This window comes from Branchiostoma floridae, chromosome 8 (assembly GCF_000003815.2).
Source record: "Branchiostoma floridae strain S238N-H82 chromosome 8, Bfl_VNyyK, whole genome shotgun sequence".
In the NCBI taxonomy this organism is placed as follows: Eukaryota; Metazoa; Chordata; class Leptocardii; order Amphioxiformes; family Branchiostomatidae; genus Branchiostoma; species Branchiostoma floridae.
Window position 1 is genome coordinate 19,930,413 of NC_049986.1, and position 12,964 is coordinate 19,943,376.

The window sequence follows — 12,964 nt, forward strand, 5'->3', positions numbered from 1 at the left end:
ATCCTGACATAACATAAAAAACGCACGTGCCATGTCATAAATATATTTGCCTAACTTCGTATGTGATCATGTTGTTTAACGACTTAAAAAACACAGCATATGGGCTATGTTACGCCAAATAACAGTTACTCAAGCAACTGGATATGATTTTGAAAACGGTCAGACGTTCCAGGTGGGTAGAATTCAGTATCATGCCTTCTGTCAGCGACACTGAGCAGATATGTTGAGGCAGGTATTCTGCACAGTCTGCTCTTCAACATGATTACAAACAACATTATGCACAACCATGAAATTTATTAAGAGCCAACGTTTCGATGACCCTCTGTCATCTTTGTCAGTTCTATACTGACTGGTTTACACTGCACTGGAGCTAGGTTTACTGGTTCACAATGTAATGGGACTGGGTGATGCAGACCCAAACGTAAACGTAAACGTAGTTCCAGTGCACTGGAACATGTAACGCCCAGTTCCAGTACACTGTGAACCCGTAACACCTAGCTCTGGTCATCGAAACGTTGGCTCTTCATGGTTGTACTTTACCGACCTGATGAAATTATTCACTACTGTTCTTCAACAGATCTGCTCAGTGTTACTGATGAAAGGTAGTAGATGAAACATCTGACCGTTTCCAATATCATATATCCATCGGCTAAGTAACTACTATTTGGCGTTCTGTTGTTTGTTCCAATAACAGAACAGCGAAGGCGCAGTTTCACGCTATGCTGAAGAGCGCAGGACCGGACATCATGAACCTCGTGTGTCTACCTGACATACGGGAGGAGCTTCTGTCTCTGATGATGGAGCTAGGCCTAGGCGGGAGTATCCATGGCAACGGCGTCATCAGGATGCATGATGGGATGTACGTGCCCGTGCGGAAGCTGCCGAAGTACAGCTTCATAGAGAGGCTATGTAAACAGGTAATTGTGGTCTGGATGTTTACCTTTAACATTCTCAACGTAGGACAAACCACTGGGGTACATAACCCAACCTACTTGCACAAATACAATACAAGGTACAAGGCCACGTTCATTTATGGTTCATTGGTTCACAGACATCTGGGAGGAAAAATTTAGCTGGCGGTCAAGATAGAACAGATGGCTGGTAGGAATCCTGCATCTTACCTTCGATTTCTAACATCGGCCTTTCTCGCCTCCTTTGTAGACTTCTCGCACCGCTGGCTTTTTTTAGGGGAAAGGGGGCCTTGATTCGCGATATTCAAGTGATGATAACAGAGTATCAAAGGTTCTCCAATACTGAGAGAGGAAGTCTCTATGTTGTCACTCTCTCTCTCGGCATTAGAGAATTTGAGTCCATGTTGAAAATCGCACATTCGAGCTTTCCCGAAAAGTAAAAGCCAGTGGTGCTAGAAGTCCGCGAAAGAGGTTATGTCTATCATAAAAGAAATTGAAAACAATCCTTTCGTCTTGAAAACAATCATCCTTTCGTCTTTCACTGTCTCCGAAAAAGAAGTCCAGAGCTAGCTTTTAGAGTTATGTATACTCTTGTATATTGCTTGCACTGTATGTGCCCTTCCATGTTACCTGCAATTAGCCCACGGACAAAAATTTGCAATAAACTATATATATCATTCTGTTTCCATTTCTGTTTTACCTCACCACAGGAAGGTCTGGAGAAAGTCTTTAAGATGTTCCTGGTGTATCTTGACGACTTCTCGCCCCTGCTGGAGGCCTGTGAGGAAGACGTGGTTGTTACAGGCCACAATCACCACTGGGCCGCAGAGCCGGCTGTGGGGAGGGACGGGAGATCCGTTCTGTCCGCTAACTCAGGAGCATGGGTGGATGCTGAGGAGGTGCGTGTGCTTTCTTACCGCTGTGAGAATTTAATCACTCTCTCCTTCACACAATTGATCACTCTCTTATTCACTCACTCATCTACTCACTCATTCTCACTTCACTCTCTTATTCTCTCAATCACACAATTGTTCACTCTCTTATTCACTCACTCACTCATCTACTCACTCATTCGCTCACGCTCACTCACTTGCTCATCAGTTTGCACCATTTTGAAAGTTTTTGCTATGACCCGGCCACACCTGCAACCACCCGAGTCCGAAGCAAGAGCTCTATCATTAATTTGAGCTAACCAATAGCCTGGAGTCCAGCCTGCCTTGTTAGCTTTCGAAGGGAGGGGCAGCGTCCTTCGGGAGCGGACCAAAGCTGGATTTTAGGCTATGAGTGCACCAGTCCTTTTGGCTGAAATCAGTCCTGTCAAATTGACTTGTTTTCTCTGCTGTTCTTCATGCAAATTTGACATTACTTGTCTGACGTCTTAGCTGAGGTTTTGTTTCTATCTGTCATTTTGGATCCATGTTGGGTTGAGGTTATATTGAGATACCCTTTAGCTCAGATCGAGATAATTTTCGTAACAAATCTTTTATCATTTCTATTTCTTCACAATGTATTACCATGTGAGATGCAAAAATGTGTCGTATTGCAACCCACACTGTAGGTTTCCTATCTGAGGCTGGTCCCACCAACAAGTCTGGAGGATGGCAGCATAGAAGTTCTACACTATCCCGTTACCATGGCAACGGCTGAGGACAGCAGCAAATAGGGGTGGACAACAATAGCATGGAATCCAGTCTTGTCACCTTTAGTATGCTTTCAGGAGCCAACAGGACCAGACAACAGCAAACAAGACTAGACTCCGTTTACGCTTACATTCAAAAACCGAGACCCGGCCAGGCTGTTTGTGGACACGAGAGATAGAAATGTATATTACATAAAGATTTACACAAATAATGCCCACGACTATCATCTTTAGGTCTGGTGTAGTTTGGTGTCTTTCATTATTCTTTATTTCACTGTTTTTGTTCCCAAAACCTGCCCAGCCAGGACCCGGTTTGGAAATGTGATGTAGGCGTGATACTCAAGCTTCTTACCGGTAGTCATTTTCTCTACTTTGTTAACAAATTTGTTTCACTCTCAGACTTTGAGAAACTTTTCAGCACTTCAAATATTGATCATCAAATTATGTTTTACCCCCAGTTCTATTGTCATAATAGATTTTAGCTAGTAAGTATGCAGTATGCCATAACTCTGTAATATGGCTGGTTTGAGTTGTGATATGGCAAAAAAATCAATAAAATCATTGTAAGGCATATTAAAAAAAAGTTAAAAAAAAGAAATATCTTAGGATATCAATTTGATAAAATCAATACTCTGACAAGTTTGTAACCCGAAAATGAAGACCAATAAAGTAATACTGATCCTTGACCTCTTTTTCATCATCTCATCTTGTTGTGATTGCTTCAAAGTATTAGTACATATACTTGGCTATATCAAATTGCCATTTTGTCTATACGCCAAAAATAGTTACTCAAGCAACTGGATATGGTTTTGAAACGGTCAGACGTTTCGGATAGAATCCACTATCCTTCGTCAGTGACACTGAAGAGATCTGGAAGAAACAGGTCATTTATACTCTAACTATGAATGAAGACAATTTCAGATGTCCAATAGGAAAGATTGTAAGACAATTCAGACTGAAGACAATTTGGATTCCAAAGAAAACAAAGCTAAGCCAAAGTCAAGCTGAAGACAATTTGGATTTCAAAGGATAGCAAGGCTAAGACACAGTTAATGCAAATGAGTCAATTAGCTCCTGTTGTCTATAGTAATATTTTACATTGATGTACTTTACGTATAGGACAACAGGAAGAATAGCCAAGGCCACACCAATGTATTTCCTTGGCCCTCAGATTAAAAAAAAATGCTATACTGGAAGATTTATTTTAATACAAGTATTCATACTAATCAATTTCTTATACAAATGTCCAAGTTAAGAAATAAATCGAACTGCTGTGGCCCAAAAGAAATGTCAAGCTAATTGACTATTGTGGATCCAAAAACAGTCAAAGTCAAATTGCACACACTTCACTTGTAAAAAAACAACAACCCTGGGCCTGATATTTCCAAAAAGGAAAATAAATTTATTCAAATCAAACATGAAAAAAATATGCATGTAGCATATCAAGAGCCATAAGTAAACTTAGGTACCTTATGCCTGGTTTCCAATATTGTTTAATCACCTATTGAATGATACAATGGAGATATGTTTCAATATCAACATATCTGCTATACTTCATTTGAATATACCTGTATTAAAAAGTCAGTAGTCCCATTACCCATAAAATATAAAAGTATTATCCAAACACACTTCCACAAGGCAGTTTGATAATTATATCACTACTACATTGTGTGTTTTGTGGCTATGTGTAAGAGTAAAATGTTTCTCCCTGCAGTACAATAGTTACACGGGTCACGTCTGAACGATTTTCGCCCTTGTGTCGTTTCATATGTTGGGTTAGGTTCGACTTGTCCGCTGCCCTATACTCACAGTCTTTGCATGCGAAAGGTTTCTCTCCAGTGTGTTTAGTCATGTGTGCTTCCAAACAGCTTTTCCTTAGTGCAGAATAGTCGCACAGGTCACATTTGTGGGGCTTCTCACCTGTGTGTATCTTAACATGGTTTATGAGGCTTTTCTTGACATGTGTTGTGAAATCACACTCCTCACACTCGTAAGGTTTCTCACCTGTGTGTTTGAACAAGTGTTGGTCAAGATGGCCTTTCTGCGCAGCAGCGTAGTCGCACAGGCTACATTTGTAGGGCATTTCACCCGTATGCTGTCTCATATGTACATTCAGGTTGGCTGGGTAAGCCGTCCTGTACCCACACTTCTCACACAGGTAGGGTTTCTCTCCGGTGTGCTTGGCCATGTGCCGCTTCAGGGTTCTTTTCCGCAGAGCCGCAAAGTCACACTTGTCGCACTTGTAGGTTTTTTCGCCCGAATGTTTCTTCATGTGCGAGATGAGAGCAGACCTGTCCGCCGTCCTGTGGCCGCACTCCTCGCACATGTAGGGTTTCTCGCCACTGTGCTGGGTCGCAACGTGTCGGTCTAAACCGGGCTTTTGAGCAGAAGCGTAGTCACACTTGTCGCATTTGTAGGGCTTCTCTCCTGTGTGTATTCTCATGTGTTTGATTAAGTCCCCTTTAACGGCAGTCTTGTAGCCACACTCTTCACAAATGTTACGTTTCACTCCTCCATGTCTAAGCATATGCAGCTCCAAAGTGGACTTCTGTACAGCAGAATAGCCACACTTGTCACATCTGTAGAGCTCCTCACCATTCCTTGTGGTGCGTGTGAACATGTTAGTGCGACTTCTTGGTTCTGTCCGGTTGCCGCCACACTTGCGTCGTTTCACGTGTTGTGTTAGGTGAGACCTGTCAGCCGTCCTGAAATCACAGTCTATACACGTGTAGGGTTTCTCGACGGTGTGTCTGGTAAGGATGTGACGGGTTAAACCAGACTTTTGAGCAGAAGCATAGTCGCACTGTTCACATTTGTAGGGCTTCTCTCCTGTGTGTATCCTCATGTGTTTTTCTAGGTCCTTCCAATAGGCTGCACAGTAACCACACTCTTCACATACGTTAAATTTCCATCCCTCATCCAGGTCAAAAGTGGACTTCTGTGCAGCAGAATCGCCACTCTCATCACTTCTGTAGGGCTCATCACTTTTATGCTTTTTTTGGGGTGAGGGCACGGGAACGTCAGTGCTTCTTCTTTCTGGTTCTGTCAGGTAACCACGTTTTTCAGCCGTGATGCGTTTTTCACCTGAGTGTCTTCGCATGTGCAGGGTGAAGTTCCTCTTCTTTGCTGAGGAATAACTGCAATGGGTGCAGTTGTACTTTGTTTTGTCTGAACGTTTTCTCTTGTGCTGCGATGAGTTTTTACTAGTCCTGTCTGCAAAGTCTCCAGAGTCTGCACCTTCATTTGTCTCTGCTGTAGGAGCCTGAGCATGTGGTTGTGTTGATTCCTCGTCAGTCTGGACAGAATTTACAACGCACGCTTCTTTATCCTGACGTCCTCTTGTGTCTGTTGTCTGGTCCTCTCTGATGTCTGTCCCGTTATCATCCTGGGTAGAGGCTACACCGTGAGTTTGCTCACATGGACTCTTCCTTTCCTTGTCCTGCTGCCTTCCCGTGTCTGTTGTCTGGTCCTCTCTGCAGTCTGTTTCGTTATCAGACTGGGTAGAGCCTACACTGCAGGTTTCCTCACATGGCCGACTCTCCCTTTCTTTGTCCTGCTGCTTTCCTGTGTCTGTTGTCTGGTCTTCTCTACTGTCTGTCCTGTTATCAGATTTGTAGGGTTCCTCGCCAGTTTGTCTGGCCATGTTCTGGTCTAGAGCTTTTTTCTGCAAAGCTGCAAAGTCACGTTTGTCACGTTTCTGCAGTTTTTCACTTGCCCGTTTCTTCTTATGTGAGGCCAGGGCAGACTTGTCAGCTGTGTGTTTGGTCATGATATGTCGTTTTAAACAGGACTTTTGAGCAGCAGCATAGTCACACTGGTCACATTTGTAGGGCTTCTCTCCTGTATGTATTCTCATGTGCTTGGCTAGGTCCTTCATATAGGCTGCCCTATACCCACACACCTCGCACACATGAAGTTTGCCTTCCGTATGTTTAAACATATGCAGGTCTGAAGTGGTCTTACGTACAGCAGAATCGCCACTTGGGTCACTTCTATGCTTTGTGGTGTGTGTTAACATGTTATTGTCACTTCTTGGTTCTGTCCGGTAGCCATGCTTGTGTCGTTTCACACATTGAGCTAGGTTAGGCTTGTCAGCTGTCCTGTGGGGTTTCTTACCAGTGTGCTTGGTTATGATGTGTCTGTTTAAACCAGACTTTTGAGCAGAAGAATAATCACACTGGTCACATTTGTAGGGCTTCTCTCCTGTATGTATTCTCATGTGTTTGTCTAGGTCCTTCTTATAGGCTGCCTTGTAGCCACACTCCTTGCAGATGTTAGGTGAACTCTTCATTTTCTTGTTCTTCTGCCTCCCTGCATCTGTTGTCTTGTCCTCTCTGCTGTCTGTACCGTTATTATCCTGGGTAGAGCCTACACTGCGGCTTTCCTCACATAGATTCTCCCACTCCTTGTCCTGCTGCCTTCCTGTGTCTGTTGTCTGGTCCTCTCTGCTGTCTGTCCTGTTATCAGACTGGGTGGAGCCTACACTGCAGGTTTCCTCACATGGACTCTCCTTTTTCTTGCCCTGCTGCATTCCTGTGTCTGTTGTCTGGTTCTCTCTGCTGTTATTCATGTCTTCAAGACTTGATTCTCCAATGGGATGTCTTGTTTTGTCCATTTGTACACCTGTTGAGGAGAGGAGACAGAAGAAATAACATTTAAGATTTAAAGTCAATTTTCCAATTTTGAAGTTTTGCGTGTCTCTCTCTTGCCCGTTCTTGTTCTGTTCAATCTTGTCTATGTCCCACTTTATACACAAGAAAAATAGAAAATTAGGTAGCACGTGAGTTCACCTTAGATATTTGCATGTGTATGTAACTTCAATTATGTTTCCCGCCAATAACTGTGCCCCACAGTAGTACACAAACAATGGACATGTTTGCACTCTCAGCTTTTCTCATAATGCTATAGCTATGCTTGTGCAGTTTTCACCATCATCTTCATGACAAATCTACCGATTTAATTTTCACTGCGTAGCATACTATTTCCAAGAACTTACTCATCTCAAAGTTGGGACTTCAAAATTGGGTCTTTTTCGGCCAATTCTTCAATTTCTTGTACCGAACTTCCCCAGACATAAATTATGATAAAATAACCCCTTGCTCTTGAACTTTTTGCCTGAATAACATTCAGTTCATGCAAGGAGGTTAAAGATTTTTTTTAACCTCCTTGGTCAGAAGTTTTGGTTAAGACCGCATAAAGCCGGTCACAAATATGCAAATCAGGCGTTTTGCACATTGTCTTTTGAAAATTTGAGTCGGAGCAAATTTATCACCTGAGTTTTCATGTGGATTGGAACTAGGGTGGGTTTGGTAGTTTTGGTTCGAAGTTCGGAACAAGTCAAGAGTTTGGAACCTGGTTTCGTACGTCTTCCACCTACTCCCCATTTTGAATAGCCCAAAAAATTATATGAGGTACAATTTCTGCCCCATCCTCCATAGTAGAGTAGAGTAGAGATCTTCGCGGTTTAGTAAGCTTCAACAAGAATCGCACCAAAATATAAATCTATTTTTTAAGTTTTCACTCTATGATAAACTTACACTCTCACCTGTCTGTTTATGAGACTTTGTGACTGACATGTGTCGGATAATGAACCAAACACACGCAGGGAATAAAGAGTCCACACAGCAAACTAAAGCCAGCCTTCAAAATGGCGGACAAACGCATTGAAAGGTCAGAGGTCGCCAATTTGCAGAAACCTGATTATCCGGTTTTGTTCGACGATACCAGGGGGTCAGGTAACGTCCACCAGGCCTTTCTAGTATGGATCTGAGAATTTGGCAAAAAATATTAGGCAATTTGGCCAGGGTGTCAGTCCACGCTAAGGTTGATTTCTAAGGTACTTTCTAAGGTTGCTTTCTTAATTCATCATCATTCTTAATCATATATACAAACAAGTCTTCTCTGCATCATTCTCAGTTTAAAGTTGGGTTATTGATTTAGGAAATGGCCATATTGATTTGATTATATGGATGCCATTGAAAATGAAATTACTCCCCCCCCCCCAAAAAAAAAGTTGCATTCATTGTGAAATCTAAGTGCATAGGAAGGCTGAATAAATGACTAAACACATGTTTGTATACTAAGTCATAGAGTATTAAACTTCATTCATATTTTCCTTTAAACTGGCCTGGAAGCGACGTTGGTATTCTATGAATGCAGTATCCATTTTCTGATATTTATTTGCAATATACAAATGTATCTGCTTATTTTACAGCTGGTTTGTACGATTTATTGTATGCCTGAAAAATGTTCTTTGTCGGAAATGCCTGAAAATTGATGTGCCCACAGATGTCATCCATATAATAAAGTCAACATGGCCTTAAAAGATGATGAAATTCTTTTTGATTTATTCTGACAATGGCATCAACGTTAGCAAAACACAAGACACAGTCAGATGATGATAAATTTGTATATTTGTGCAATCAAGTGATAACAGATGTACAAAAGCACATAGGTTGTCACATTATTCAAGCCTCTGAATAAATGTACTACTAAACTAGACTGATACAATTATAGTTGTAGCAGAATGTCCTAATTCTAATGACATTGGAAATGATTACTTATAATTATATAAGGTGTGGGTTACACCCAGCCATGAGTCATGGGGAAAATATTACGTACAAAGAAAATAGACTCTCACATTAGCCAGAGGATGTTTTTATACACTTTTCAAAAATCTCCTGCAATTCATTTTTCCACATGTAAATAGGGTAACAAGGGCTCTGTGCCCCTATGCCCTAACCATGCACCCCTACTCAGGGGAGCAGATTCTCTGACAGCCATAAAATTTAGATTGACCAGAAATGCTACTAGGTCAAACAGTTTTTAACTGTGATTTGCCTGACAGTACACCCCCCCTTCAAGAATATCTCATTTTGACTTACCAGGGAAGGGTAGAACTGTTTGTTAATCTGAGCTGCTTCATAATGCCCCCATTCAATCTTTTTAAATACAAACAGTTCTGTCCTGGAATTTTTGTCTTACCAAAAAAGCCTATATCACAGAATCATGAGTGCAAGATTCATCCAACTTTTTTTATCACATCAAAGCTCCATGATCACATTCCTTGTACTACTAGTACAGGGTCCTGGGTTCATATCAGAGTACAGGAATTTCTGTCACTCTACCTTTGGTACATTACTTTCCTGTGTACCATAGAAGTCGTATAAGTCATTACGATCTTGAACCTCTTCCTTTACATGTACCTCTTCCTCTTCCTCCTCCTCATCTTCAAAATCAACATCTTCATCATCTAGATCACTCCAACTTTCCATCTCCTCCGGATCCTCCTCCTTGCTATCATCATCATCGTCATCATCATCATCATCATAGTCATAGTCATCAACCTTCGTCTGGTATAACTTCCCTGTGTAATTTGAGCTCTGGTAACTTGGGTTCCACCTGTAATACGGGTTCTTCTGATGCTTGGCCATGTGGCGCTTCAGGTACTGTCTACTGACCGTCCTCATCTCACATTTATCACACTCAAAGTACTTGGCTGGATTGTGCGTGGCGATGTGGAGGTCGATGGTGTGTTTCCGCGCGGCTGAAAAGTCGCAGAAGTCGCACTGGTAGGGTTTCTCCCCTGTGTGTCTTCTCACGTGTAGGGCCAAGCCTTGTTTATTAGCTGTCCTGAAACTACACAACTGGCACGCGTAGGGTTTCTCCCCCGTGTGCTTAGCCATGTGTAGGTCTAAACATCTCTTATTGGAAGCAGAGTAGTCGCACTGGTCACATTTATGCGGTTTCTCACCTGTGTGGGTCCTCAAGTGACGAGTCAAGGAAGTTCCATGCGCAAAGGCGATCCCGCATGTATCGCACAGGTAGGGTTTCTCACCTGTATGCTTTCTCCTATGAATGACAAGTTTACGTGCCTCTGATGCTTCGAAGCCACAGTCTTCACACAGGTAAGATTTTTCGACCGCATTCAGTGCGGCAGGTGGGAGAGCGTAGGTGTGGTCCCAGACGTCGGGTGCTTTCCCCGTGTGCTCGCTAAGATGCAGGGATAGAACGATTCTGTCTGGGGTCATGAAGTCACACACCCCGCACATGTAATAGTCTTTCTTAGCTGTGTGTTCAGCATTCTGCTCTTCCGTGCTGTCTTTTGACAATACAGAAACGTCATTCTGATCACCCGAATCGTCTTTCTCAGTGGTGTGTGTTGCCTTGTGCTGTTCCATACTGTCTTTAGACGATGTCGAAAAGTCGCACTGATCACATTTGTAGGGATTTTCTCCGGTGTGTGTTGCCCTGTGAACCAGTAATAGCGAACTGTCTGCCGTTCTGAAGCCGCACCAACACACGTAGGGCTCAGTGTGCTTCAGCATGTGTTTGTCCAGGAAGTGTTTCTTTGAGGAGGCATAGCCGCACTGGTCACACTTGTAGGGGTACTTGTCTCCTGTGTGTGTCATCATGTGTGTGGATAGTTCAGACTTATAGTCACACTTGAAATCGCACTGTCCACACGCGTAGATGTAAGGTTTGAAGTCTTTATTAGTTTCACCAGTCCTTTGTAGTGAAACTTTGTTGTCGCTGGAGTGAGTAGTCATGTGCCTGTCCAGATAGTATTTCTTTGCAGAGGCATAGCTACACTGGTCACACTTGTAGGGATGTTTGTCACCTGTATGTACGATCATATGTTTGGATAGCTCAGACTTATAATCACACTTGAAGTCGCACTGTCCACACGCATAGATGTAAGGTTTGAAGTCTTTATTAGTCTCACCTGTCGTTTGTAGTGGAACTTTGTTGTCACTGGAGTGAGTAGTCATATGCCTGTCTAAGTTGCTTTTACAGGCAAAACAAGTGTGGCATTGGTCACATTTGTAGGGTTTGTCAGGCCTGGCTGTGTGTATTTTCATATGTGGGGACAGTTGAGATTGATACTCGCATCTGAAGTCACAAAGTCCACATGAGTTGCTTTCTTTTCTCAGATGCTCACTTATTTGTGGTTTTGGCGCTGTGGGTCTGTCAAAATCCTGTTTCTGAGAAGCAGAGCTTGATTCTTCAGTTCCATGGTTTGCCATGTGTGGCTCCAAGTCGTATTTTCCGCTTGCAACATCGTTGCACTTGTCTAACTTGTAGGGCTTCTTCCCGGTACACACTTTCATGTGCTGTTCAATAAGGGTGGCCGTGTATGGTGACGTAAACCAGCACTGACTACACTTGAATTTTTTATGCACCGAATCACTGGGGGGCTTTGTGTCTGTGTGTTCTGCCACATTCCAGTCCATGTCATCTGTAAGAACCTGTACATGTGATGAGGTACTTTGGTCACCATATGGACTCTCGGGGATGTCAGAATTGTAAGGGTTTTCACCCGTATGCTTTTTCATGTGTACTGTAAGGTTTGCCATACGACTTGTTCTATATCCGCACTCTTCACAAATGTGGAAAGTCTTTGCAGAGACTTCACTGCAGGTTTCCTCACATGGTCTCTCTGTTTCCTTGTCCTGCCGCCTTCCTGTGTCTGTTGTCTGGTCCTTTCTGCTGATATTCCTGTTCCCAGGATGTTCATCAATACGTGTGAGCAGTACAATAGGAAGAATACTGCTTGGCTTCTCCATCATTCTAAGAATTGAGGAGAAAAAAGAGGAAAAATTGGAAGATCAGCTATATATACGTGTACTTTCTGTATCTACCTGTGATATTAAAGAGCTGATAAATTTGTTATAGAGTTTCCTCCATTGCTCCTACAACAACAACAATTGTTTATCATATCTGACCCTCCCAATTCCAATCTTCTAACATATTTGGGTCCCATGCATGCTTTCTTTCCCAATCAGAGGATTTTAATGGCAATCTCACAAAAGCAGAACTGTCATAATTTCATGGGACGTTGTACAAATTACTACAATCAAATGATTTGTAGGATCAATTTCAATCAAACTCAAAGCTCAGCCTAGCTATATGAACCTATCTCGCTATATAATTTCGAATCCCTTGGGCAGCATTCTTTGGCTATATAAAAAAATCCCGTTATCACCTATCCGTTCCTTTTCTAGTGCACAAAAAAGGAACTTTGCGCCCCTCCCCCTAATTTTTGATGTGCCAGCACGGAAAAGTGAATGATGAAATTATCTCAAGGACTTACCTAGCCACTTGTTAGATTTCCGAAAGCACAGAAATATCTTTAAAATGTTGGTTTTGGTCGAGAAAAAAAGAATTCCTTCTGACAAAAATGGTGGCTGCAAGATCACAAAGAATTCTAAGGTCAAAGGTCAAAGTTTGCAATTTTCGAAACGGTACTAGGTGGCGCTTTTGAGATATCAGTATGTTTATAAAGAGTGCTGTCAAAACAATCCTTCCAACCAATGCATTACGCTTAGTGTTAAAACTTTATTCAGATATGAAATAAACATTATATGTTTACATATTTAATGTGCCATGAAGCCAAATTATTTGCAATATTTCT

The 12,964-nt window shown here is 42.3% G+C and overlaps 3 protein-coding genes across 3 annotated transcripts in view; 1 reads left to right on the forward strand and 2 right to left on the reverse strand.

Annotated features, from left to right (window-relative positions):
* LOC118421877 overlaps window positions 1–2,628 on the forward strand; it is a 10,556-nt gene extending 7,928 nt beyond the window's left edge. Inside the window, exons 6-8 of the mRNA XM_035829382.1 lie at window positions 695–917; window positions 1,622–1,810; window positions 2,470–2,628. Coding sequence (XP_035685275.1) covers window positions 695–917; window positions 1,622–1,810; window positions 2,470–2,574 — 517 coding nt within the window. The 3' untranslated portion in view covers window positions 2,575–2,628. The remainder of the gene's footprint in view (window positions 1–694; window positions 918–1,621; window positions 1,811–2,469) is intronic.
* A 1,415-nt stretch (window positions 2,629–4,043) lies between these two features.
* LOC118421878 (zinc finger protein 845-like) lies at window positions 4,044–8,184 on the reverse strand. The gene is made up of 5 exons (XM_035829383.1): window positions 8,096–8,184; window positions 6,622–7,173; window positions 4,707–6,303; window positions 4,471–4,616; window positions 4,044–4,051 (listed from the first exon to the last, which is right to left on the reverse strand). The coding sequence occupies exons 1-5, from the start codon at window positions 8,124–8,126 to the stop codon at window positions 4,044–4,046; spliced, it is 2,334 nt and encodes a 777-aa protein (XP_035685276.1). The 5' UTR covers window positions 8,127–8,184.
* Window positions 8,185–8,982: 798 nt separating this feature from the next.
* On the reverse strand, window positions 8,983–12,772 carry LOC118421570 (zinc finger protein 665-like). The gene is made up of 2 exons (XM_035828914.1): window positions 12,644–12,772; window positions 8,983–12,120 (listed from the first exon to the last, which is right to left on the reverse strand). The coding sequence occupies exon 2, from the start codon at window positions 12,117–12,119 to the stop codon at window positions 9,669–9,671; it is 2,451 nt and encodes an 816-aa protein (XP_035684807.1). The 5' UTR covers window position 12,120; window positions 12,644–12,772; the 3' UTR covers window positions 8,983–9,668.
* Between the last annotated feature and the right edge of the window lie 192 nt (window positions 12,773–12,964).

Bases quoted from the DNA above. Each gene is read 5' to 3' on its own strand.
- LOC118421878 (XM_035829383.1), bottom strand. From the start codon at position 8,126: ATGTCAGTCACAAAGTCTCATAAACAGACAG. The intron at 7,174-8,095 runs GTGAGAGTGTAA...TCTCCTCAACAG, and splicing joins AAAGTCTCATAAACAGACAG to GTGTACAAATGGACAAAACA. The intron at 4,617-4,706 runs GTGTGAGAAGTG...CTACAAATGTAG, and splicing joins ACCGGAGAGAAACCCTACCT to CCTGTGCGACTACGCTGCTG.
- LOC118421570 (XM_035828914.1), bottom strand. From the start codon at position 12,119: ATGATGGAGAAGCCAAGCAGTATTCTTCCTATTGTACTGCTCACACGT.